Source organism: Sycon ciliatum, chromosome 6 (genome assembly GCF_964019385.1).
Source record: "Sycon ciliatum chromosome 6, ocSycCili1.1, whole genome shotgun sequence".
NCBI classification, from domain to species: Eukaryota; Metazoa; Porifera; class Calcarea; order Leucosolenida; family Sycettidae; genus Sycon; species Sycon ciliatum.
In genome coordinates this window covers 24,330,956-24,356,993 of record NC_088648.1, presented here as the reverse complement: position 1 = coordinate 24,356,993, position 26,038 = coordinate 24,330,956, and the positions used below count along the sequence as shown (strand labels likewise).

The 26,038-nt window shown below is 45.8% G+C and overlaps 1 protein-coding gene across 1 annotated transcript in view; it reads right to left on the bottom strand.

Annotated features, from left to right (window-relative positions):
* The window catches only part of LOC135820148 (sushi, von Willebrand factor type A, EGF and pentraxin domain-containing protein 1-like), a 51,090-nt gene extending 25,332 nt beyond the window's left edge, over nt 1-25,758 (bottom strand). The window contains exons 1-5 of the mRNA XM_065333460.1: nt 25,749-25,758; nt 24,078-24,230; nt 19,624-19,776; nt 13,615-13,767; nt 9,831-10,004 (exon numbers count right to left, since the gene is read on the bottom strand). Coding sequence (XP_065189532.1) covers nt 9,831-10,004; nt 13,615-13,767; nt 19,624-19,776; nt 24,078-24,230; nt 25,749-25,758 — 643 coding nt within the window. The remainder of the gene's footprint in view (nt 1-9,830; nt 10,005-13,614; nt 13,768-19,623; nt 19,777-24,077; nt 24,231-25,748) is intronic.
* Nucleotides 25,759-26,038: the final 280 nt, after the last annotated feature.

Genomic DNA, 26,038 nt, shown 5'->3' with positions numbered 1-26,038 from the left:
CCGCGAATGGGCGATTCAGCGCCGGTCCCAGGAAACGTCGGCAGAGAGATCCTGTCGACTCCAGAACGCCCCTGATCAGCAGAATCAACGCCGGTCCCAGGAAACGTAGACAGGATAGACAGGATGCGTATTACAGGAGACCCAAGTTGATGAAGACCATGTATTCGGCCGTCAGCAGCAGTTAAGCACAAGCACCCTATCAAGGTAAGGACATTATTTTTGTATTTGCTGTATTGTATTGTATTGTATGGAATATAATTTCACCTGATTGGCTCAACATGTCAATGTATTACTACAAAAAGGCCACAAAATCCGATTATTTTATTAAAATCAACTAATTTTCGCTGGCGATTTAATTTCGCTGATTTTGCCGCTTGGTACCAACCGGCCAAAGTAAATCTCAGGCCAAGGTTTGTCATAGAGGCAAATGATGCATTATTGAGCAATGGATGCATGTGAGAGCAAAAAATACCGATTGATTCTTTTTTGAAAACTCCAATCGGCCAAAGTTTAATGATGGCGAAAAGTTTCGTTTCAGGATCGGCCAAAGTTTCTCATCGGCCAAAATTTGTTGATTTACAGTATAAGGAGATAAAAAGAAAAGAAGGAACAAACCTAAAGTGGAGGAAATTAGAGAAAAATAATAATCCGCAATAAATTCTTCAAATACTTTTGCCTAACTCATATTCAAACTGATTGAAACGTTTTGCAATACAATGATGTGGCCAATCAACGGAAAAAAATATTTCCATCAGTTCTAATAACATGTACGATGAGCTAGGCAAAAAAGCATAAAAGCATAGTGTAGGGCCCTGAGCTTCCAAGCTCTCTCGTTTCAAACCAGAGGGCTTGACAGGAGCCTCCGCTATGCCAAGTGGCCTAGGTGATCATGTGTGTTGTTCCAACTGATAGCAACGTATTTGCAATACGATTAGTGTGCACATTGCGCGAAATCGCGCATCTATGAGCGACATCCTCATAAACTGCCGGGACCATGGTTGTGTACTTGAATCTCATTCTGAGCACCCGTTTTCTTCCTTTTTTCAGCCGTTTTTTTGCAAAAGGTCCTGTTTTTTATCGATCGTTCTTCAAGGAAAGTGGGTAATCGATCAAGAGGGCCGAGGACTAATAAGTCGGGTTGGAGTTTATGCGTGGCACAAGATGATCAAACACACATATGCTATGCAGAAGACGTTACTTCAGTAACGTCTGGCGCTAGCCAGGGTCCACACAGCTTTAATTTGGTACAAGAGGGCCGAGGACTAATAAGTCGGGTTGGAGTTTATGCGTGGCACAAGATGATCAAACACACATATGCTATGCAGAAGACGTTACTTCAGTAACGTCTGGCGCTAGCCAGGGTCCACACAGCTTTAATTCCCGTAGCTATGCAGAAGACGTTACTTCAGTAACGTCTGGCGCGAGCCAGGGTCCACACAGCTTTAATTTGGTGTTTGTTTGTTTGTTTGTTTGTTTGTGTCACGCCTGGCTCTATCCCGTATCTGTCCCGTACCGTATCGCACAGCTGGCCATTTGCTGGCTCCCGTATCTGTCCCGTACCGTACCGTACCATCAAACACAGCTGGCTACAAACAGCTGGCCACAATATTATGTACATGTATACGACTCCCTGTGTGTTGCAACTGTGCTTGAAGGGGACGGTTGCACTTTTTGTAGCTCCGTTTTATCTGAGTTTTCAGTCGTTTCTCTTACTAGTCTTGCCAAGGAAGTGGCTCTGAGTCCACCAGAGTTGCCCCTGGCGTATTTCTGAATTTGCTGGGGCGAGGGTTCCGCGACGCGGTCGCCAAGGCAGTGTCTTTTCAGTCACGACCGTTGTCGTCCTCGTCTCTCCATTCGCGGTGGTGTAGCTGACCCCCGAATGGTTTCAAACTGCGAAGCTTGGAGGAGTACAGTGGTGGCAGAGGCATGAGCTGTGAGTGGAGACGGTTGCTGGAGATGGATGGTGATGCAGGGAGAAGAGTTACGCTGCCTGACGCCGCATGGGAAATTGTTTGAACCTGCAATTTCAGTTCGAGCGCGGTGGACTTCTAGACGATGTGTCCTCATGGCTGTTTTTCAACACTTGGCCTATCGCTGATATCCCTGCGTGGGATGTTCTTCCAGTGGAGTCCAGGCGGGACTTCGGGTGCCCACACTCCATGACCTGGTTGATTGTTTCGGAACTGCAAAAATAATTATTGTTTCCTATTTTGTGCGCATCTCTTGTCATCTCTCTTTTCTATACGTCGCACACCAGATGTACTACTATCGCCGTCTTTCTCTTGCTTTCTCTCCCTGCTTGCTGTTTTTTGTTTCTGTTGCCACTGTCCCTCATCATACCCATGCTTGGGTGGTGGGCGGCGTGACCCGTTAGGGTAGCTGCCAATACAGTACGACTCCCTGATGTATAGAGAGACTTTCTGGAAAGAAATAGGGAGACGAGGAGGAAATGAAATTAGAATGGATGTTCGTTGCCGAATAGGTGATACGATGCGTCAGCAAAAACATGCTTTGGAAGAGAGATCCCGGCGTCTCCAAAATAGGCGTGAACGGGCGAGTCAGCGCCGGTCACAGGAAACGTCGGCAGAGAGATCCCGTCGACTCCAGAACGCGCGTGCTCGGCAGAGTCAGCGCCGTCCCAGGAAACATTTCCATCAGTTCCCACAACATGCACGATGAGCTAAGTAACAAAGCATAGAGTAGGGCCCTGAGCTTCCAAGCTCTCTCGTTTGGTATTTGTGTGTTTGTTTGTTTGTTTGTTTGTTTGTGTCACGCCTGGCGCTATCCGAATCTGACGGCAAAAAAAGCATAGGGATGTTATAAATTTTTCAATTCTCCTATTTTTTCAGGCATATGCTGGGATTCGAACCCGCACTATCGCCCTACATGCATTCCCCCATACACTTCGCATTCATACCCATTCTTCCAAGTTGCTTAACGTTATGATCTTGCGTTTGAAAGCCCTATTTGAATATTGCGGGCAGCTGTATGTGGCCAGCTGTGTTTGACGGTACGGTACGGTACGGGAGACGGTGTCGTATTACCCTCGATCGTACCTGTCCCGTACCTATCCCCTACCTGTACCATACAGTGCCATCAAAGACGGCTGGTCACAATGCATATTCAAATAGGGCTTTCAAATGCAAGATCACAATGTGAAGCAACTTGGAAGAATTAGTATGTATGCGAAGTGTATCGGGGGGTGCATGCAGGGCGCGCGATAGTGCGGGTTCGAATCCCAGGTTATGTCTTTAAAAAAAGGAATTTTTTTAAAGAATTTATAACATCCCTATGCTTTTTTTGTCTAGGTCATCAAGGCAAAAGAGCATAGCGTAGGGCCCTGAGCTTCCAAGCTCTCTCGTTAAACTTTCTCAGGTACATACCTGGATTATTATTAGGGCTGAAACGATCGTGGATTTTCACCTATCGATTACTCTTTAGCTTAACGATAGAGTCATCGATTATAATCTTTAGCAAATAGCGTCAGAATTTTGTGCAAACATTATCCTGTTTCCAAAAGCTAGGCCTTCATAATACCAAAAATCTGCATTAGTGACAGGGTAGCTCCAAACCATGACAGTTTTGAAGTCAATTTAACCTCAGAATATGCACCATGCCCCTGGCAACTGCATACACACAGCGTAAACTGATTCAAACTTCACAAAACGAGGGCTTTTTGGACTCAAAATTCCTAACGAGTAATCTATAACGTAACGATTACTTGATTGATAAGGAATTATCGATTGCTTACCGAGTAATTGGTATAATCGTTTCAGCCCTAATTATTATGTATTATTATTATTATTATTATTATTTATTCACAATCACGTGGCACTAGCCAATGAAATGGTGATATGGGCGATAGCCAGCCATGGCGGTAATAGAGCTAGAGGGGAGAAAGAAAAAGAATGAAAGGGGAACTGAAAAGTAAGAGAAGCGTGGGGGAACTAGGGCAGGGCTGGATATCAACTAGTATGTTGCAGTCTGCAGTATCTGTGTGAATGTATTGTAACATTGTCAGGATTTTAGATTTTGTGGGAGGAGAGACCAATGGCGGTAAGCAAGGAAGAGAGGAGATGTTTGCATAGAGGCAGACCGCGCAATAGGGAAGCGGAGAGAGTTTCTGGTGCGCATGTCTTGAGATTGAACAAACCAGCTTAGGCAGGAGAGAGCATGAGGAGGAGCAATGCCCAGCTTAATTTTATGAATTGTCTGGCATGCCAAAAAACGCACCCGGACCGAGAGCGGCCCAGCAGAAGCAAGGCGGTATAAGTCTGTGCTTGGAGTCAGGCGAGGAAGCCGAAATAATATTTTCAAAAGACGCCTATGCATAACTTCGAGTCGAGCAATCAATGTTTTAGAAATGCCAGCCAAAATTATGCAGCAATAATCAAAAATAGGCAGAATGTAAGATGTGTAGATAACATGGCGACAGTCGGTGTGGAGGTGGGTGATGTGTGATGAGAGAAATCCCATTACTGAGCTAGCACGGCTGTCTAAATTTTCGATCTGGGATTTCCAGGTTAAGTGTTGGTCAATAATGACGCCAAGATGCTTGTGTTTTTCAACGATGCAGAGCGGGGTTGTGGTGCCTGGAAAGGTGAAGGGACTGGTTTCTAATGAAGATAGGTCACATGAAGAACTGGGGGATACACATTACAGCAGTTTTCGAAGAGTTGGGCTGCAATTTCCATTTTTCCATCCAATGAATAACGGCATCGATTTCGGACTGTAACTTGGCACTAGCCTCGGGGAGAGTGGGTGCTGTCACAAGTAGTGCTGTATCATCAGCATACAGCGATGTGTGTTCCATTTCTGCCAGATCGTTTACATACACAAGAAAGAGAAGAGGTCCCAGGATTGATCCCTGAGGAACTCCAGACCGTACATGCCCTTTGGCAGACAGAGCAGAGCCGACACGCACCCTTTGCTGTCTGCCCGTCAGGTGATTACTGAGCCACATGAAGCAAGTACCATGGATTCCATGGCTCGACAGCTTGTATAGGAGCCCGCGTGTCCATACTGTGTCGAAGGCCTTGCTTAGATCAAAGAAACATAGCATGCTGTAATGGCCGTTCTCACGAACAGAACACATCGATTGAACAAGTCTGAGAAGCTGCCAGGACGTAGAGTCGCCTTTTCGGAATCCAGACTTGGACGGATGTAGAACAGGAGACAGGTAAGTGTATAAGTGGTTGTACATAATACGTTCACACAGCTTGGAGATTGTTGACAATAACGAAATCGGGCGGTAATTCGATGCATCGAGCTTACTTCTCTTGTTCTTAAAGACCGGAGTTACAATTACGTGTTTCCAAATAGCAGGGAAGGCACCAGTTGCAAAAGTGAGGTTAAAGATAAGGCTGAGAGGGTAGGCAATACTGGAAAAAAAAGGTTGTTCAAGAGAAATACCGTCCGCTCCTGCAGCCTTTCGGGTCTTAAGGTTGCGGATTTATGAATGCGAAGTGTATCGGGGAATGCATGTAGGGCGATAGGGCGGGTTCGAATCCCAGGTGATGGCTGAAAAAAATAGGAGAATTGAAAATTTATAACATCCTCATGCTTTTTTTGCCTAGGTCATCGAGGCGGTAGATGGTGTCGTATTACCCTCGACCGTACCTGTCCCGTACCGTACCGTACCATCAAAGACGACTGGCCACAATATTCAAATAGGGCTTGGAAATGCAAGATCATAACGTGAAGCAACTTGGAAGAATTAGTATGTATGCGAAGTGAATCGGGGGATGCTTGCAGGGCGATAGTGCGGGTTCGAATCCCAGGTTATGTCTTAAAAAACCACCCTATGCATAGACCTTATTCGATAAACGTCACAATCACGTGAACCGGGGTCCCGGGAACCAGGGAGTGGCAAGAGATCTGCGCTCAGTGCACAGTGGACTCCGTGTGCGAACATAGGAGTAGATAAATACCGGTATTTTACTACTCTTTTGTACGAACTGTGTAACAGTTCCCTGTTAGCGCTAACCTTATCTGCCCTCTAGCTCTGTATCTTGCACCTTTACCTATCCTGTCAGCACGCGTGTTATCACCTTAGGGCACGAAGTGCCCTATATCAGTTGTGTTGCCTTGAGCAAGCATTGTCTTTTCCAAGAATACCTTCAAACGGTTACACTGGTAGCAGAGGATGGTTGGGCAATCCTTTTCCTCAACTACATTGCCAATTGCTGACCCGCGCAGATCAGGGCGGCGGGATAACGCATCAGCCATATTTTCCTTGCCGGGTTTGTGATTAACTGTGAAGTCATAGTCTGCAAGAAATTCAACCCATCTAGCTTCGCGCTTAGTGAGATTGGCTTTTGTGCTCAAGTAGACTACGGCCATGCTGTCACTGAACACTTCAAAATGCTGGAATAGATAAATTCTCCAGGATCGCAGTGCAAACACCACCGCCAAGGCTTCGCGTTCTGCAGCAGTGTAATTTCGCTCCGCTTGTGACAGCTTACGACTGGCATATGCCACAGGATGCCAAGCACTATCGCTTTCCCCCTGTTGGAGAAGGACGCCTGCTATTGCAAAATCACTTGCGTCTGTTGCAACTCTGAAAGGCTTCTGCACGTTTGCTAGTTTCAACAGCGGTGCACTCAACAAGGCCTGCCTCAGGGATTCGAATGCATGCTGACGGGGGCCACTCCATTCGAACCTGGCATGTTTGCCAGTGATCTCCTCTAATGGCCGCGATATAGTAGAGTAGTGCTCAATAAATCTTCTAAAGTAGTTCGCAAAACCAAGGAACTGTCTCACCTCCATAACTGTCGTCGGTGGCTGCCATTCCCTCACTGCTTTAAGCTTCTTTGGATCTGGAGCGATACATTCACCGTCGATGCGATGCCCTAGAAACAGAACATCCTTGACACCAAACTCACATTTCGACTGCTTACAGAATAGCCTATTTTTCCGGAGCGTCTCAAGAACTGTCTGGATATGTTCAAGATGATCTTGCCAGGATTTGCTGAAGATAAGAATATCATCCAGAAACACTACCACAAACCGCCGTAAGTACGGTTGGAGAATACTGTTCATCAATGACTGAAACGTGGCAGGGGCGTTAGTTAATCCAAAGCCCATAACCCGGAACTGGAAATGACCGAAGGGAGTATTGATAGCCGTCTTAGGTACATCTTCCTGACGGATCCTAAGCTGATTATATCCCGAGCGTAAATCCAGCTTACTGAAGTATGAGCTACCTTGAATGGTATCAAACAGGTCATCAATGTTTGGGAGGCAAGCTTTGTTTTTGATGGTGATCCTGTTCAAATTCCGCCAATCACAAACCATGCGCAATGAGCCATCAGACTTTTTAACGAAAAAGACTGGGGCACCGTATGGTGACTTGCTGGGTTCGATGAAGCCCTTGCGGAGGAGTTCCGTGAGCTGGGCTTGCAATTCGTCCATCTCGGGTTTGGGGAGACGGTAGGCAGCCCGTGATGGAGGAACGGCACCCTCCTCAGTCACAATCTCATGGTCGACATCCCTCTCTGGCGGAAGCTCGGTCGGCAGGTCGTCTGGAAAGATGTCCGAGTACCGCCGCAGAAGGTTAGCCAGCTGCTCTTGATGATCTGGGTGTTGTCTGGCGGCTGATGGCTTGCTGTCCTCCTCCTCGTCGTCAGTAGCATTGACCCACGCCAGGATTCCCTGCGCGCCTTTCCTCAACTCGCGGCGAGCCTGAGAACCAGATATGAGCATGCTCTCAATTGGCGGCGACTCCTGACGCTCCGTATCACTATTTTGGATCAGTGAACGGTGGCGGGGGTCACTGCTCTGCGCCGGTATGAGCAGAATACTATTCCCGGCAGGCGGCAGCCACCCCCGCCACCGTTCACTGACTTGCACGGTCAGACCAGATACATGGTGGAGAAGATTCTTGACGATCGCCAGCGAAGGCATCAGACTCAGTACCTTGTCAAGTGGCAAGGATACCCAGACGACGAAGCGACCTGGGAGCCAGAAGAGAACTTGCTGGACGAGGCCGGTAGGCCGATAGTTGCTCTGAGGCGTTACAGGGCGTCCAGGGCATGTTAGTGACACTATGGTTACAGCGAAATGTTACTCGCTCAAATTCAATTGCACGTGTACCTTGAGAATTCCCACTTGATCCTTGTTGTGTTAAGCAATCCATTCCCCTCCTGTTTTAGATTTTCCCCATTTCCGTTATCTTCACTCGCCTGACTGTCCTTGGTTACCTTGCACGGTGCTTCAATTAGATGAGCGTTGTTGGGTTGACACGATTTCATTTTGATTATTCCCTTTCCACATATTCCTCGACTCCCTGGAGGCACATGTGCCTCGCTTAGGAGGGAGGGATGGTGTAACAGTTCCCTGTTAGCGCTAACCTTATCTGCCCTCTAGCTCTGTATCTTGCACCTTTACCTATCCTGTCAGCACGCGCGTTATCACCTTAGGGCACGAAGTGCCCTATATCAGTTGTGTTGCCTTGAGCAAGCATTGTCTTTTCCAAGAATACCTTCAAACGGTTACAAACTGGGCCTTTCTTGCCACTCGTTTCTCGTACGCGTGCCCTAGCTTATGACAAATCCCTGGAGGCGAGTCCAAAAATCACGTTATCGAATAAGGTCTATAGAGTAGGACCCTGAGCTTCCAAGCTCTCTCGTTTCAGCCAACAATGGCCCTGATCTGTACATCAGGGAGTAGTACAAGTGTAGCGTTGGTCACGCGTTGGTCACGCTACAAGCTCAGCATTTGCGTATACGCTTAGCGTACTGTTCAATACGACGTTCGCTACAAGCTCAGCATTTGCGTATACGCTCAGCGTACTGTTCAATACGACGTTCGTTCTACCATACAACGGTCGCAGGACAGTACGTTGCTGTTTGTGATTATTTTCCATAAATTGCGTTTATTGTATCTTTCACAATGAGTTCAGAGTTTTACTGCTAGAGGCAGTTTTGCCATTCTAGAGAGAAAGAGAGAGAGAGAGAGAGAATTGTAAAATAAAGTTTGTTTCGAGTTGCTAGGTTGTTTTGCCTCCAGGCCTGCTACACAAGCTCGAGTTTGTGTGGCTCCACGTCACAGATCTACTCACATGATCAGTACTGTACATGTATGAACTGTTTAAAAAAATTACCTTTGGCTCGATTTTTGGTGCGGGAGGGCCCGGGAATCTCCGTTTTTTGGTCTCGCCCTAAGCTGTGTTCACAATTGGCGCGTGGGCGCGGTACGCTTGAGGTTCATGCGTGCCGAAACGCGCGCTCCGCCTTTCACAAAAAACAGCAATCCGAGTCGTATTTAACACCATCGAGTACTAATAGTTTGACCCTGTCAGTGAAAGTGACTGGCATGTACGCTGGTACGCGCCTGATACGCGCTGAAACTTCCAAGATTTTGGAATTTCCATTTGGGCGCGTTTCCGTATGCATGGTGCCCTAAAAGCCAGCAAAAATACGCACAAACGCTTGGTTTCACGCGTACACGCGCCAGTTGTGAACACAGCTTTACACATCTTGTTTTCACAATTTTTCACAATTTTATTGCATGCTCTGTGTCCGTATTCCATAACTTCATGCTCCATGTCTCGTGATTCAATCATTTCTATCCGCTTTCATAATTATAACCTTCTGCATGATTGTAATCATTTTAAGGATACATTTTCATTCACTCTTCATCATTTTGTCGGAACTAGGTCTCCGGACCTGGTGAGAAGGCAGAAATGCCTGTTCATTTGGTGAAGTAAAATAAAATAAATCAAACAACATGGGGCGGGGGGGGGGGGGGGGTGGGGAGAGGATGTGGCTGATTGTTGACAACGAGAAGCAGCACCTGCACCACCCTACATTGCGCTACATGATACTTACGTTGGCAAGTTGGCTGAGGTGCAGACCAAACTCCATTAAAGCGACATGTAGTTGTAGCAAAACCAATCAATTCGAATCTGTCATTACAAGTGTAGTTTCTGATTGTTTCAAACTTGTTATCTCCTGGAGAGACTGAACCATTTCTTGGATGTGTCAAAAGTGGACAAGAGACTCCTGAAAGGGGACGAAAGTAGAAAAAGACCAAAAATCCCCCAAAAAAAAAATGGGCTCAGTGTGGGCTTGCAGATCCTTGTTCCTTTTCCGTTCTAAAAATAAACAGTGATTGAGTACAGCTATCGAGAGAGGTTGTTTGATGACTGCGCAGTAGATACAACTTTTTAGTCAGATCTCAACATCTGCTCTGCACATCCCTGAATGACACTGCACCATGTTGCTTTCTAGAGTAAACGAAGTTTGTGTCGCAGTGGAAATAGAGCACGGTTGTAAATTACATCCCTGGTGATGTTTTGGCCTCCATAGTAGCGGTGTTCTTCGTACATGATCTCACCTAGCCTAATAAAGCTCAACTAATGAAGGTAAAAGTCAAGATGGATGTGAGTAAATAATAAATATGAGATAGAAGAAAGCACATGCGTATGATTTATGAAGCAACTATCCACGACTGTGACAAGATGATGTGCAGTCAGAAAGTGCGATAGTATGGCACAAAACTGACAGGCTACCGAGACATTCAACGAGCTGAGACCTAGGTCTAACACATCTCCATTGCACAAACCAACAGCGTTCCAACTTGGAAGGCTCACGGTTAGGTAGGACCAAAGAGGGGAAGGTGACTCGACGCTCGCCCAGACCGACCACCACACACGTCACCATAGGGTATATCGCATCGCAACAGAGCAGACGCTCAGCCTGGGCACACACACTCCCGATTCGCATAGCGAGACCGCCGTTTCGTAGGGGCACAGATAGTAGCTGACGAAGCGCACCGTCAGGCCTGAACGTGTGGCCAGTCAGCGCCGGCAGCAGATCGTCATTGATGGCCTGGTCCTGAGGTAAGTACACGGCTGGGTCGGCAGGGACCACACGCTACAAGAAGGTCCACCGGGATTGCAGAGACGCAACAAAAAGGCAATAAGCCGCCTGCGGTTGCGTCACAGCCAGGCCAGCAAGGCGCTTCACCAACCGACTTATGCGCGCAACCCGATCCAATACAAAGTCATTCTGAAACTGTTAATAATAATAATTCGAATGGAGAGTTTGAAGAAGGGCTGAGGCTTCCTGCAGCTTCATCTGTGAAAAGAATTCGGGTGGACACACCCATTCCCATAGCGCTGCACATCACATCCGAACCAGTTCCGTTATTTTTACAACGTTTCGGCACTTGGCCATCGTCAGGTAATACTAGCAATGAATACCGTGGAAGCCACACAAGAGCAGTATATACGCAGAGTGTAGCGCCAAAAAAGATGCGAATTATGTCACCTAGTGTGCAGAAGGGGGTGGGGGGACAGATAGAGAGAAAAGGCGCAACTAGCACATCACGGAGGAGAAGCAACAGAAGGTAGCGCGCATTGTGCTCTGTGAATGGCGTTACGCAGAGTGAAGCGCCAAAAAATAAAATGATGCGAGTTATGTCACCTATACAGAGGGGGGGGGGAGAGAGAAGGTGCAACTGTGCACATCACGGAGAAGAAGAGCGCGCCGTTCTGCTCTACGAAGTGAGGGCACCTGCCAAATAATGATGGTGTTAATTCTAGCACAGGAGGGGAGCACGGAGCCCCATGTGTCAATGCACTATGAGGTTAAACGTCCATGCCAAACTGTTACCACCAGGGATGCGACGAGGCATCAGGAACAGAATGGATTTGAGTGACCCGCCTCATATTATAATTATTCAGTGATATTGAAGTAGCAGCAGGGGAAGGTAAGAAAAATTCACAACAAATCCCATCCGGTGCTTATGTTCACATGGGGCTTGGCATCACGAATCTCAATCGCCTCGCGCAGTTTGCGACGGGCTCGATCAGGCTCTCTTCCTATCACTTCAACTGCAGAGAATGCACTTTGCCCATAGTTAAGCTTACATCCAGGGGGAAGGCAAGCGCAACGAAAACGAGCAAAAGCTACAGTCCCAACGAAACAAAGAATGTCGATTGTTACTGGACGATGACGAGACCAGTACGATATTTGACAAAGCGGTCTAACTACAATTCGAAGCAGCAAAGCAGCACACCACCCAACTTGGGTGGGTCATAAATATCAAAGATAAGTAAAGAAAGGGAAGCTTTGCGAAAACGAATTGTACAAGCCGAAAGCCAAACTCCTACAGTACTCCTCATGTATGACATTGTGATGGACTAGTTGACTACAAAACAAGTTGTTTCACACGACGTACGTTTCGCCGTATGGTTCGTGACGGCTCATCAGGTGTGCAATTTGAAACTCGGATGTTGAGCCATAAATAAATGTGGAAGAGAAAAAGACATATGGATACGAGTTAAGAGTAACTCTCCATCACTGTAACATGATACTATATATATTCCCCTCTTTGGTTTTCCATAACCTTGAACCTTCCAAGTTGAAAGGCTGTCGGTTAGCGCTACGGAGATGTGTTGAAGCTAGGTGTCAGGACGTCGAATGTCTCAGTACTCTGTCAGTTTTGTGCCTAGTTATTGCACTTTCTGACTGTATATAGTATCATGTTACAGTGATGGAGAGTTACTCTTAACTCGTATCCATATGTCTTTTTCTCTTCCACATTTATTTATGGCTCAACATCCGAGTTTCAAATAATAATAATAATATTTCCTCCGTATACAAAAACTTCGTGACTTTTTTCAACGGTGTATTTGAGCAAGAACCTGCTCAACGAACCGCGCCAAAGGCTGTACTTGACAATCCACATTCATGTTGAGGTAGGTTTGGTTGATCTGGAACAGATTCTCCACGGAAGCAATGCGTGTGAGGACGTTGCAGACAGGAACTCACGAGTCAAATGACAAAAAACTAACACTTACTTGCTCGAAACTGACACCGTGACAAAGTGGAGCTCGCAGCTGGAACACGGAGTCACGAGGCACTCGCTGCCCTGAAACTGGCCAGGCTCGTACTTGCGGTGCGCACCCCATACGCAGCGTGAGAACATAAATCGGTTCTGCTCGCACGGCAAGATGAAACATTTCAGTCGTAGTGCAACCAGCGCAGGATCGTAATTTCGACGGCCTGGCTTTCTTTGCCTCTCTCCACTCCAGTCAGACGTCTCCGTTGTCGCCTTGAGGAATCGCAGGGACCTCGTCGAAGCCGTTGTAGAATGCTGGGAGGATTCTCCTGCCGAGAAAATGCGAAGCACGTGGATGTGCTTGAGCGACTCGTTTCATGGCATAATGGAGGTCGCGGGTTTGAACGACTGAATATAGTTGACACCGATTTGTAAACAGCTCTGGAAATGAAGAGTACGTAGCCAAAGTCATGCGTCGGATCATGATTGCAGATGAAAAGAATCTGGACGAAATGTGAGCGGAAGCAGCGACTGTTGGCGATGCGGAGTCAGCGTCGTCAGGTGACAATGACAGGAGCGACGAAGACTCTGAATAAACTCAATCTCATTCGTCTAAGTTGCTTTTTTCTGTGTATATAGCTTGTAAACAGGTAGGGCAATGCCACGAGTGTTATTCCAAGTCAAACGGAACAATTCCAGAGCTATGAGCAGCCTTCAAAAAAAGTCACGAATTTTTTGTATACGGAGGAAGTAATAATCTTTACTTCAACATTGCCCGAAGGCGAATCGATCATATTGATTGCTGACTGCAAGCATGATACTAACGTTTGCAACTAGGTGGAGTTGTTGTCGCTACAGCGGTCAAGCATGTAACATTTCTGTTCCCAATAATCTGATATCCATCGTCGCACATAGCACTGAAGAACGGTGCTGTACCAGTGAAGATACCATTAGTTAATCTAGGTGAACAATTATAGGCTGTAAAAGAAAACAGGAACATGGGCCAGGAAATAATAACTAATATTTCATTGCGTAATTCACAATTAAAATAATTTTCACAAATTGAGTGTCGGCATACACACACAACAAACATTTCTATAGTAATAATAATAATTATTATTATACCGCTTCCATGTCTTTATCTCTATACATTTCCTTATATAATTTCTTCACTAGTTTGAGGGAGAGACACAAACGGGAAAAGTCTGACTGAGGAAAAAATGGACTAACCACTGAGCTATGGTGTAGTCGTAATACAATAATTATATAATTTCCCTCATATTTCTGTGAGAACCGCACCTATGGGACAGTGAGAAGGCAAACCTGCCTGTGCAATTGGCGAAGTTAAGTAAAAGTCAACAAACAAAACAATTGAAAATAATAAGAAAAGAAGACACACACACACACACACACACCTTTGGACCTTTGGATGCCCATTGCTCCGTACAATGATAGCATCAGGAGTTGCAGTATTTCCTCAACTATACTGCATCTCCTGCCTGTGCTATTGCATGTCAAAAAAAACGTCCAGTGAAGCGCAAATTCACTGAGCTGGGCTGCCACAGCCACTAACACCACCATTTACTAACAATGAGATCGTGCGATAACATTGCACCACACTGACCGACGGTGCTGACGTTCTACAACTAACTGGCTAACAGCTCTACCACATCTTGCAGGGATCAATTTATCCGGGTTCGCATCGCAGTTTGCGAATCAAAATTCACTGGCTGCGATTCGCTTTTCGTTTTTTATCGCCCAAAACTGCGATGCACTGGCCATGCATACCGGTATGTACAAAGACCATTCTGTACTGTTTACGTGCAGTTTGCATGCTACTGCTGTACACACTGCTGACTAGGGAGTAGTATTTTACTACTCCAACCAACTGGCCTGTCCTGCTCAGCTCGGGCGCGCGCGCGGGTCGCGGATCGCGCTCTGTTTGATTTTGGACACTGCAGTCTGCACTAGCCACTGCTATAGCACTGGTCGACATGCAATCTTTTGTAGTTTTGTACACGGCGGTGACTTTCCCTGAAGTTCTCCTTTCTTCTTTCACTGTCAAGCTCAATTCAGTTTGTTTCTGTTCGACAAGACACAGTTGAAGTAGATGGTGCTTAGTCTCATGTAGCCAACATGTCAGTGAGTCTGATCACTGTCCAGAAGCGGGAAAAAGAACTGGACGCGCCAGGAGTGTCGATTCGTTTCGATGAAGAAAAGGAGAAAAGCGAAAATTCTGTGCGCTTTGAACGAAGTGTCACGATTGTTTGAGTGCTTTCCTGAGCCTTCTTTGTGGAAGGAATCAGTGGAACTGCCCTGTTGAAGGACATTGTGTTGTGAAGAATTCGAAGTCAGATGGACGCTGAACATGTACCAAGCCCAGGCGAAAACCCTAACGTAAAATATTCAGGTCAACCGTTCGTTTGGAAAAGCAAATAGCAACTGCAGCTATTGTCCTCTTCTGTACAAAATCCTGCTATTGTACCCATATACATGTACGTGTAAACTTTCGATGAAGGAAAACTGCTAATCAATACTGGGAGTTGCTAGTCAATAGGTCTTTTGCCAAATAAGACACACAGTGACTTGGCGGGGCAAGGCATGTGTACTGAATGCGTGACCCAGGCACACCATACATGCAGTGCATTCCTCCCAGCGCGAGCTCTTGTTCTGGAACCGCAACGATCAATCACCGCGTTTGGCGTGTACTCACCCAGGCGGCCAGAAAAAACGAGACTCTCCTGGATCGGAAAAAAAACTGACAGCGAAAGATTATGTTTTCTTCTAGCTTCTTCATTGCTGTCCGATATGTAGAAAGGTTTTTTTGCATTTACTTCTTGCTGGACCTTTGTGATATGTTTGATACATGGCTGATGAAGCGGTCAATGAGCCGAGCACTTCATCTCTTGTGGCGGTACGTTGCGATGAAGGGAATGTTGATAGTAGTCCTGCGAGGGAGAATCAAGTAGAATTAGCGATCCCAAAGCTCGGTTTTTGATGCCTTTGGACAACGAGTCCTTTGAAAAATGGACAATGAACCAGTTGAAGACTTACCTGTGAGCTAGAGGGTGCCGGAGTGTCCAGGAAACGGGGTGATTTGCTCGATCGGTAAGTACCACTTCAGGATGCAGTCTTCAACATTTCGCACAAGAAAAAGTACATTTTTATCGATACATGTTTTACATTCTAACTTTCTCCATCTGTTCAGGGCCTGGTTCTATCACATCGATCCAATACTGTGCACTCCAGATATATTTGGCGGCAGGCATCGGCAAGGAAAGCGGAAAACCGCTGCCATTCAGAGCATTGTTGACGGTGAGCTCGTGGAAGCCCATAGCGACGCGATGAGCATAATCATCCCTCTAGCAGCTACATTTCGTCCTAGTTTTCCTGAAACTGGGTCCAGCTGTGCTCCACCAAAAGACCTATTGTATGGTTGCAAAGATACTTTTATATTCGCCCTTGTAAGTCTGTTGTGACCATGGAAATTGATAAACCGCCATCACTAATATTCATCAAGAGTGGTATTATTGTTCATTGCACTTTTGCAAATATTGCAATCTAAATTATATCATACTATCCACATTTATACCCACTAAGTCATTAGCTGCTCCGTATTGTGCATGATTGTTCAGGCATGACAGAATTCGTGTTGCTGAAGATCAATTCGCCATGCAATGCTAGCAACAGTTGGCATGGAAAACATATTTGCTTCAGCAAGTAAAGGAGCCTAGAATACTGTGCGCAGGCAGCGAACAATCCATATCTGAATGATGATAGGGAAAAGAGTTGTTGGAATGATCTTTGAAAAGATAGAGAACTCCCTGATTCGCTCCATCAGACACTCAACATGAATTCGTAACGTGGCAATTTGTTGCGTTTTCTGGACATCTTCTAAGGCCATCTGTTGCTTGATCGCTTGAACGGGGGAATGTTCAACTTTACGCCATGTGGCATCAAGAGATCCCGGATGTCAAATCCTTGGTCTGCCATAATCTAAGTCCTATAGCCGGCTACTGGCAGAAGATCTAAGTAGTGGCTTCTGATTGTGAGCTCGTGGTCACTGGTGGTGGATCCCGTAAATGACTTGGAGGTAAGCGCCGCACCACCATCTGGGGTCATACGGATGAGGCACGTCAAGGTAGTAACGTTATGCGTCTTATATGAGCTGTAGAGTTGCGACTGCGCAGACAGACTGGAATCAATATTACATTTCAGCACTGTAGCATCTATGATCATGAATGTTGTAGGATGCAGCTTTTTGAAAACATCCAGCAATCGCTTTGCCACTTGGGAAGGACGCGGCGAGATTGGTATGTGTGCCGTGGCGAAGACTAACCATGGTAATGAAAAAGCTCTCCAAGCCAATTAACTTAATCTTCCGTTCATCACCGGGTTTCCTTTTCCTGGAATCGGCATCCACTGGTTTACTGCGAAAGGGAAGACGCTCTTATAATCAAGGTGAAGAAATTGAATACATGCATCAAACGCAGCAAGCAAAGGAAAACCAGTGTAGTACTGAATGTCAGAGTCTTCAAACTGAGCTAAATCTCCAGGCTGAACTCCACTTGGATATCGTTCATAGCGACTATAGTATTCATCAGTGAAATGGTTAGAACACACCACTATATTGTATCACATGATGGTACCCGTCGCCATTCCGCTCATCTCGACGAATGGCGGCAATCCAAGACTTTCTTGTGTCCAACTCGTCACTGCTCACGCTCTTAGCTTCTCCAGTTTTTCGATTCCCTGCTAGCAGGGAAGACATTGAAAAAAGTATTTTGTCTGAACATCGGTCGCTGTTGCACTGCGGAACGCAGCAGTGATCGCCTTTCCCATGGATAAAAATCTGGAGAGATCTTCTAGAAAACAAAACTAAACCCTTTACAAGAACTAGGCAGAGAAAATCCAGTGACCGTACTCATTATATTATTCTAGAATGTCGATTGCGATCGCGATCGCTTGAAGAAACATAGTTTTTGAAAGACACAAGCAAAACAAAAAAAGAAAGTCACTATTTTCTCGACGCGTGGGTGAGTACACGCCAAACGCGGTGATTGATCGTCGCGGTTCAGGAACAAGAGCTCGCGCGTGACTCGTAATGCACTGCATGTATGGTGTGCCCGGGTCACGCATTCAGTAGACATGCCTTGCCCCGCCAAGTCACTGCGTGTCTTATTTGGCAAAAGACCTATTGTAAAACTGTGTAGCAGTTACTGGTATGCAAAAAAAACTAATTAAATCAATCCCTGTCTTGGATGCGTTTTTTCTATAAATCAACCTTGGCTCTCCATCCCAGTCCAATAAAACTAATACTAATAATAATAATTCAAATTTGAACTCGGATGTTGAGCCAATAATTATAGTTATGATGACGAAATGAAAAGGACAAAATGCTACGAGGTATGACAAACTGTCAACCAATGTTACCAGCTCTTATACAGTCAGCAAGTGCGACAAACTGGCACACACCTGACAAGGAGTACTGAGACATTCGGCGACCTGACACCTAGCTCCCACACACTCCAAGACGCAAACGAACAACCTTCCAACTTGGAAGGCTCAGGTTCGAAAAGGTCCAGGAGGGGAAGGAAAGCACAACGAGGAAGAGCATGAGGTATGCATCACGGCAACAAAAAGAATACCGAACGTTACTGGATGATGACGAAACTAGTAAGACCATTGGACAGACCGGCCCTACTACAACTCGACGACGCAAAGCAACAGATCACCTAACTTGGGAGGCTCAAGTTTATGTAATAAACATAAAAGGGGAAGCTAAGCGAAGACGAATTGTGACAAACCTGAGCCTTCCAAGTTGGAAGGTTCTTGGTTTACGTCTTGGAGAAGTGTTGGAGCTAGGTGTTAGGTCGCCGAATGTCTCCGTACTCCTTGTCAGTTTTGTGCCAGTTTGTTGCACTTGCTGACTGTATAAGAGCTGGTTATGTTGGTGGACAGTTTGTCATAACTCGTAACATTTGGTCCTTTTCCTTTCTTCATCATAACAATAATATTTCAAAGGATCATTTTGCGAAGTGAACTGCTTGAAAAGAGAAAAAAACGCCAGACCCACCAGGACTCGAACCCTGGGCCTTGCTTGTCATGAGCAATGCTCTAACCACTGATCTTTGGGACCAGGCTGAACCTAGAAGGCGCTCAAAAGTTTTTCACTCCAAAGGCAGCTCACAACATGTGCCAAACATACTGATGGCACTTAGGTCTTTCTCCCTCCTTTGGAGTGAAAAACTTGTCAGCACCTTCTAGGTTCAGCCTGGTCTCATAGCTCCATGGTTAGGGTATTGCTCCTGACAAGCAAGCTCCCGGGGTCGAGTCCTGATGGGTCTGGTTGTTTTTTCTCTTTTCAGGCAGTTCACTTCCCAAAATGATCCTTTGAATTTGAAGCTCTCGCAATCCTTTCAAATATACTAATAATAATAATAATAATAATAATAATAATACCAGTCAATATTGTATGACTTGGGGCTCCCCGCGTGCTAGTTTGTACGTGAAGTGTGTGGGTTACAGTGAGGGCTGCGTCCCACCCGCCTGTGTGGATTCACAGGAAGTGTGAGTTACGAAGTCTGAAGAAAACGTTGAACGGTCTCTGCTTGGATGACGACTACACCATAGCTCAGCGGTTAGAGCATCGCTGGCTACAAGCGAGGGTCCCTGGTTCGAGTCCTGGTGGTGACAGTCAATTTTTTCTTCAGACTTTTCCCGTTTGTCTCTTTCCCTCAAAACCAGTCGATAATAATAATAATAACCTTTACTTCAACATTGCCAGAAAACGAGTCGATCATATTGATTGCTGACTGCAAGTATGATACTAACGTTTGCAATTAGGTGGAGTTGTTGTTGCTACATCGGTCAAGCATGTTACATTTCTGTTCCCAAGAATCTGATATCCATCGTCACAAATAGCACTGAAGAACGGTGCTGTACCAGTGAAGATACCATTAGTTAGTCTTACTGAGCAATTATAGGCTGTAAAAGAAACACATGAACATCGGGCCAGGAAATGACTACAAAAATATCATTGCTTAATTCACAATTAAAATAATTTTCACAAATTGAGTGTCAGCATACACACATAACAAACCTTTCTATAATAATAATTATACCGCTTCCATGTCTTTATCTCTCTCTATATATGTTATAAATATTATATGAAAAGCATGTCCGCGTAGGTGGCGGGGTGCCACTTTCGCTTATGCCATTCAGGATTGATGTCTGAAGAGTAATACGATACAATGAAATGACAGAAGTGACGTCAACAAAAGCCGTTAGCAACAATTCCAATAGGACTAATGGAAAACTTCATCCAAAGTATAAAACGAAAGAGCTTGGAAGCTCAGGACCCTACGCTATGCTTTTTTTGCCTTGATGACCTAGACAAAAAAAGCATAGGGATGTTATAAATTCTTTAAAAAATCCTTTTTTAAGACATAACCTGGGATTCGAACCCGCACTATCGCGCGCCCTGCATGCATCCCCCGATACACTTCGCATACACACTAATTCTTCCAAGTTGTTTCACATTGTGATCTTGCATTTGAAAGCCCTATTTGAATATGCATTGTGGCCAGCCATCTTTGATGGCACGGTACGGTAGGGGATAGGTACGGGACAGGTACGATCGAGGGTAATACGACACCGTCTCCCGTACCGTACCGTACCATCAAACACAGCTGGCCACATACAGCTGCCCGCAATATTCAAATAGGGCTTTCAAACGCAAGATAATAACGTGAAGCAACTTGGAAGAATGGGTATGAATGCGAAGTGTATGGGGGAATGCATGTAGGGCAATAGTGCGGGTTCGAATCCCAGGATATGCCTGGAAAAAAATAGGAGAATTGAAAAATTTATAACATCCTATGCTTTTTGCCGTCAGATACGGATAGCGCCAGGCGTGACACAAACAAACAAACAAACACACAAACACACAAATACCAAATTAAAGCTGTGTGGACCCTGGCTAGCGCCAGACGTTACTGAAGTAACGTCTTCTGCATAGCTACGGGAATAAAATAGAATATGCATACAACATGTCTGGCGGAATCACGTGGATCAGGAGAATCAGTCCTGTTAGGTGGGACGGGCTCCACGCCATGCCTGTCGGTCCGCTGCCATTGTGCGGACTGCGTCAGCATCTAGCGGCTGGTAGAGGGTAGATCCATGCCATGATGACAGTTCAATCTGCAAGACCGTTACCAAAGTCGTCCGAGGTCGACCCCTGAAGCATTCGACGTCCTGACACCTAACTTCAACACATCTCCGTAGTGCCAACCGACAACCTTCAGGCTCAGGTTCGGAAAGGTCCAGAAGGGGAAGGAAAGCGCAACGAAGAATAGCATGAGCTATGCATCACGACAACAAAAAGAATACCGAACGTTACTGGATGATGACGAAACTAGTAAGACCATTGGACAGACCGGCCCTACTACAACTCGACGACGCAAAGCAACAGATCACCTAACTTGAAAGGCTCAAGTTTATGTAATAAACATAGAAGGGGAAGCTAAGCGAAGACGAATTGTGACAAACCTGAGCCTTCCAAGTTGGAAGGTTGTTGGTTTGCGTCTTGGAGAAGTGTTGGAGCTACGTGTTAGGTCGCCGAATGTCTCCGTGCTCCTTGTCAGTTTTGTGCCAGTTTGTTGCATTTGCTGACTGTATATCAGCTGGTTACGTTGGTGGACAGTTTGTCATAACTCGTAACATTTGGTCCTTTTCCTTTCTTCATCATAACTATAATTATTGGCTCACCATCCGAGTTCAAATTTGCACACCTGATGAGACGTCATGACCTACACGGCGAAACGTACGTCGTGTGGAACTACTTGTTATTGTACATAACTAGTCTATCATACATGATAGTGGCGTTCAGTAGGATGTTGGCGTTTCGGTTTGTTACAATTCGTCTTCGCTTAGCTTCCCCTTCTATGGTTGTTACATAAACTTGAGCCTCCCAAGTTTGAATTCTTTATTCTCACGATGGCACCATCGCCAATAAGAGATAAATTGATGAGAAGGTGAGATTGTGGGTTAAACAGTTGGAAAGTGATTTACATCACTTTGAACTTTACAAGTATGGGAGAGGGTGAGCGCTGCAGGAGCAGATTGAGTTAATCAGCAGTGAGCAGATTTCTTGTTTGAAAGCGGGTCGGGAGGAGACGTCACGAATGCTAGCAGGAAGGGCTTTGTAGTATTCTAGGGACTTGTACAGTGGGGAGTCTTTACAGCGATCGGTTCTGGAGGGTGGGAGGTGCCAAGTGCGTGCGTGTCGAAGGCTGTACTGGGCCGTAACTTGAGCGGGGGTGTTGAGCAAGCGTATGTGTTGTGGGGCATATTGGTATTTTATGGAGTGAGCAAGAAGGGTGAGCTTCACTTTGCGGCGAGAGAACATTGTCGGCCATTTGAGCCGATGGAGCAGTGTTGAATGATCCAGAGGAGTGTAAAGGGGGAGACGGAGGCAGATTCTGGCCGCCTTGCGCTGGATTCGCTCAAGACGGTCAAGGGCTGCGATTGAGAGCGGGGTGACAACAATGCATGCATATTCAATTATAGGCAGGATATACGTTTTGTAAATGAGAGAGAGAGAGTGATTTAGTGTGTAGAGTTGATTTGAGCCTAAAGAGAATATTAAAAGATTTTACGGCTTTCTTCAGCACAAAGTCAAGGTGGGCTGACCATCTTAGGTCGTGCTGAAAGATGATGCCGAGGTGACGATGTTGTGTTACTGTTTCTAATAGGGTTTGGCCAAGTTTTATTTCGGGTAGTCGTGGTGGGGGTCGGTTAGCATGGTAGAACGGGAGGATGACGGTTTTCGTTTTATTGACTAGCAGGTGCCAGCGCTCTAGCCATTCTGCTGCGGCATCGACGCTTCTTTGTAGCGGAGCCTCACACTCAATGTAGCTGCCTGCAATGGCAATTAGTGCGGTGTCGTCCGCGAACTGGCTACACGAGGTTGTAGCATTTTCACAGGCAGTGGGCAGGTCAATGGTGTACGCCAGGAACAGAAGTGGTCCCAGGACCGAGCCCTGGGGCACTTCTGCTGGTATTGGTATGAAGGCGGATGTTGTGCCTTCAACCTGCACCCGCTGTCTGCATCCTGTCAAGTAGGCTTCGAGCCAATTGTGAGCCTTGCCGTCGACACCATAGTGGCTCAGCTTTTTCAGCAAGCCTCGATGCCATACACGATCAAAGGCTTTACTGAGATCGAAGAAACACGTTACAACATGCTTCCCCGCATCCCTAGCTGTGGATATCTGGTGGACGATCCGTGCGAGTTGCAGTTCGGTCCCGTCTTGTTTCCTGAAGCCGGATTGGTTGGAGGGTAAGTGCGGTGCTATGTGATTGTACAGACGAGAGTGGACTATTTTTTCTTGTGTTTTTGATATTATACTGTTGGGTGGTCTGTTGCTTTGCGTCGTCGAGTTGTAGTAGGGCCGGTCTGTCCAATAGTCTTACTAGTTTCGTCATAATCCAGTAACGTTCGGCATTCTTTTTGTTGCCGTGATGCGTAGCTCATGCTCTTCCTCGTTGCGCTTCCTTCCCCTCTTGGACCTTTCCGAACCTGAGCCTTTCAAGTTGGAAGGTTGTTGGTTTGCGTCTTGGAGAAGTGTTGGAGCTAGGTGTCAGGTCGCCGAATGTCTCAGTACTCCTTGTCAGTTTTGGGCCAGTTTGTCGCACTTGCTGACTGTATAAGATCTGGTTACGTTGGTGGACAGTTTGTCATAACTCGTAACAATTTGTCCTTTTCCTTTCTTCATCATAACAATAATATTTCAAAGGATCATTTTGCGAAGTGAACTGCCTGAAAAGGGAAAAAAATGGACTTGAGGACTTGAACCCTGGACCTTGCTTGTCATGAGAAATGCTCTAACCACTGATCTTTGGGACCAGGCTGAACCTAGAAGGCGCTCACAAATTTTTCACTCCAAAGGCAGCTCACAACATGTGCCAAACATACTGATGGCACTTAGGTCTTTCTCCCTCCTTTGGAGTGAAAAACTTGTCAGCACCTTCTAGGTTCAGCCTGGTCTCATAGCTCCATGGTTAGCGCATTGCTCCTGACCAGCAAGGTTCTTGGGTCGAGTCCTGATGGGTCTGGTTGTTTTTTTTCTCTTTTCAGACAGTTCACTTCCCAAAATGATCCTTTGAATTTGAAGCTCTCGCAATCCGTTCAAATAATAATAATAATAATAATAATAATAATCTTTACTTCAACATTGCCCAAAAACGAGTCGATCATATTGATTGCTGACTGCAAGCATGATACTAACGTTTGCAATTAGGTGGAGTTGTTGTTGCTACAGCGGTCAAGCATGTAACATTTCTGTTCCCAATAATCTGATATCCATCGTCACACATAGCACTGAAGAACGGTGCTGCACCAGTGAAGATACCATTAGTTAGTCTTACTGAACAATTATAGGCTGTAAAAAAACAAAAACAAAACATGAACATCGGGCCAGGAAATGACTACAAAAATATCATTGCTTAATTCACAATTAAAATAATTTTCACAAATTGAGTGTCAGCATACACACATAACAAACTTTTCTATAATAATAATAATTATTATACCGCTTCCATGTCTTTATCTCTCTCTATATATATTATCTTGGAATGAGACTTTTTTGATTCATTGCTGTGTAATATTTGTATATTATATTATATTAAAAGCATGTCCGCGTAGGTGGCGGGGTGCCACTTTCGCTTATGCCATTCAGGATTGATGTCTAGAAAATAGAATATGCATACATGTCTGGCGGAATCACGTGGATCACGAGAATCAGTCTTGTTAGGTGGGGCGGGCTCCATGCCATGCCTGTCGGTCCGCTGCCAGTGTGCGGACTGCGTCAGCATCTAGCGGCTGGTGGAGGGTAAGTCCATGCCATGATGACAGTTCAATCTGCAAGACCGTTACCAAAGTCGTCCGAGGTCGACCCCTGAAGCGTTCAGTTCCCTCGTCGTTGGCCAAGCGAAGATACATATCCACTGCCAACTGTGGAGGAGCAGTTGGGGCCAAACGAAAGATATGGCCAGCGAGACTGTAGCACTGCCTTGTGATCATCTCGCTGATGGGGACAGCTCCGCAGCGCTAGTACAGAGTGTAATTGCTAATTCGTTTAGGGCACCGCATGTCGATGATGCTCCTTGGCTGGGTCCTGTGGAACGAATCCATTCGCGCGAGCTCCGACATCGGTAGGCCCCAAGTGCCACAGTTGTAGGTAAGGACTGGGATGACGTAGGCATTGTAGAGCCTCAGCCGAAGACCTTCACTGATCTGGCGCCTCCGGGTCCAGATCTTGAGGAGTGAGTTGAAGGCGGCGGCCAGTTGACGCCTCGAGCAGCATATTCAGCGTCACCCAGGAGGTGGCCTATACATTTCCTTATATAATTTCTTCACTAGTTTGAGGGAAAGACACAAACGGGAAAAGTCTGAAGAAAAAATTGAATGTCACCACCTGGACTCGAACCAGGGACCTTCACTTGTAGCTAGCGATGCTCTAACCACTGAGCTATAGTGTAGTCGTATAATTATAATATATAATTTCCTTCATCTTTCTGTGAGAACTGGACCTATGGAACGGTGAGAAGGCAAACATGCCTGTGCAATTGGTGAAGTAAAATAAATGTCAACAAACAAAACAATTGAAAATAATAAGAAGAGAAGACACACACACACACACACACACACACACACACACACACACACACACACACACACACACACACACACACACACACACACACACACACACACACACACACACACACACACACACACACACACATACGAACAAACTGGTACGGGGTGCCATTGAAGTTGGTGTAAAGGGTCAAATGGCTTGTAATGATCTACAGAGGCTCCGGCTTGTCCTCCGTCATCATTGTATTCAGTATAACAGGTGAATGTTTAGTAATGATCCACAGAGACTTCGACTCACCCTCCGTCATGGCAAAAAGGGCCACTTTTGGTGCTAAATCAAAAAATGACATGCCAAAGCTACAAGGGGTATTGTTTGCTCTCAAAATGTTTATACTTCCTCTGTAATTTATTGGATAGATTTCTGTGGTTGGCTGTCGCCCTTCATTTCACATCCGTTTGTTATTGGCAGTCGTTTGACAAACCGGCAGCTCATCGACCATAGAAATTGTCCATGAACATAAGCACCTTGGTATAATTATTGACGACTGTCTAACATGGGATCCTCATGTAGACTATATTTGCAAAACA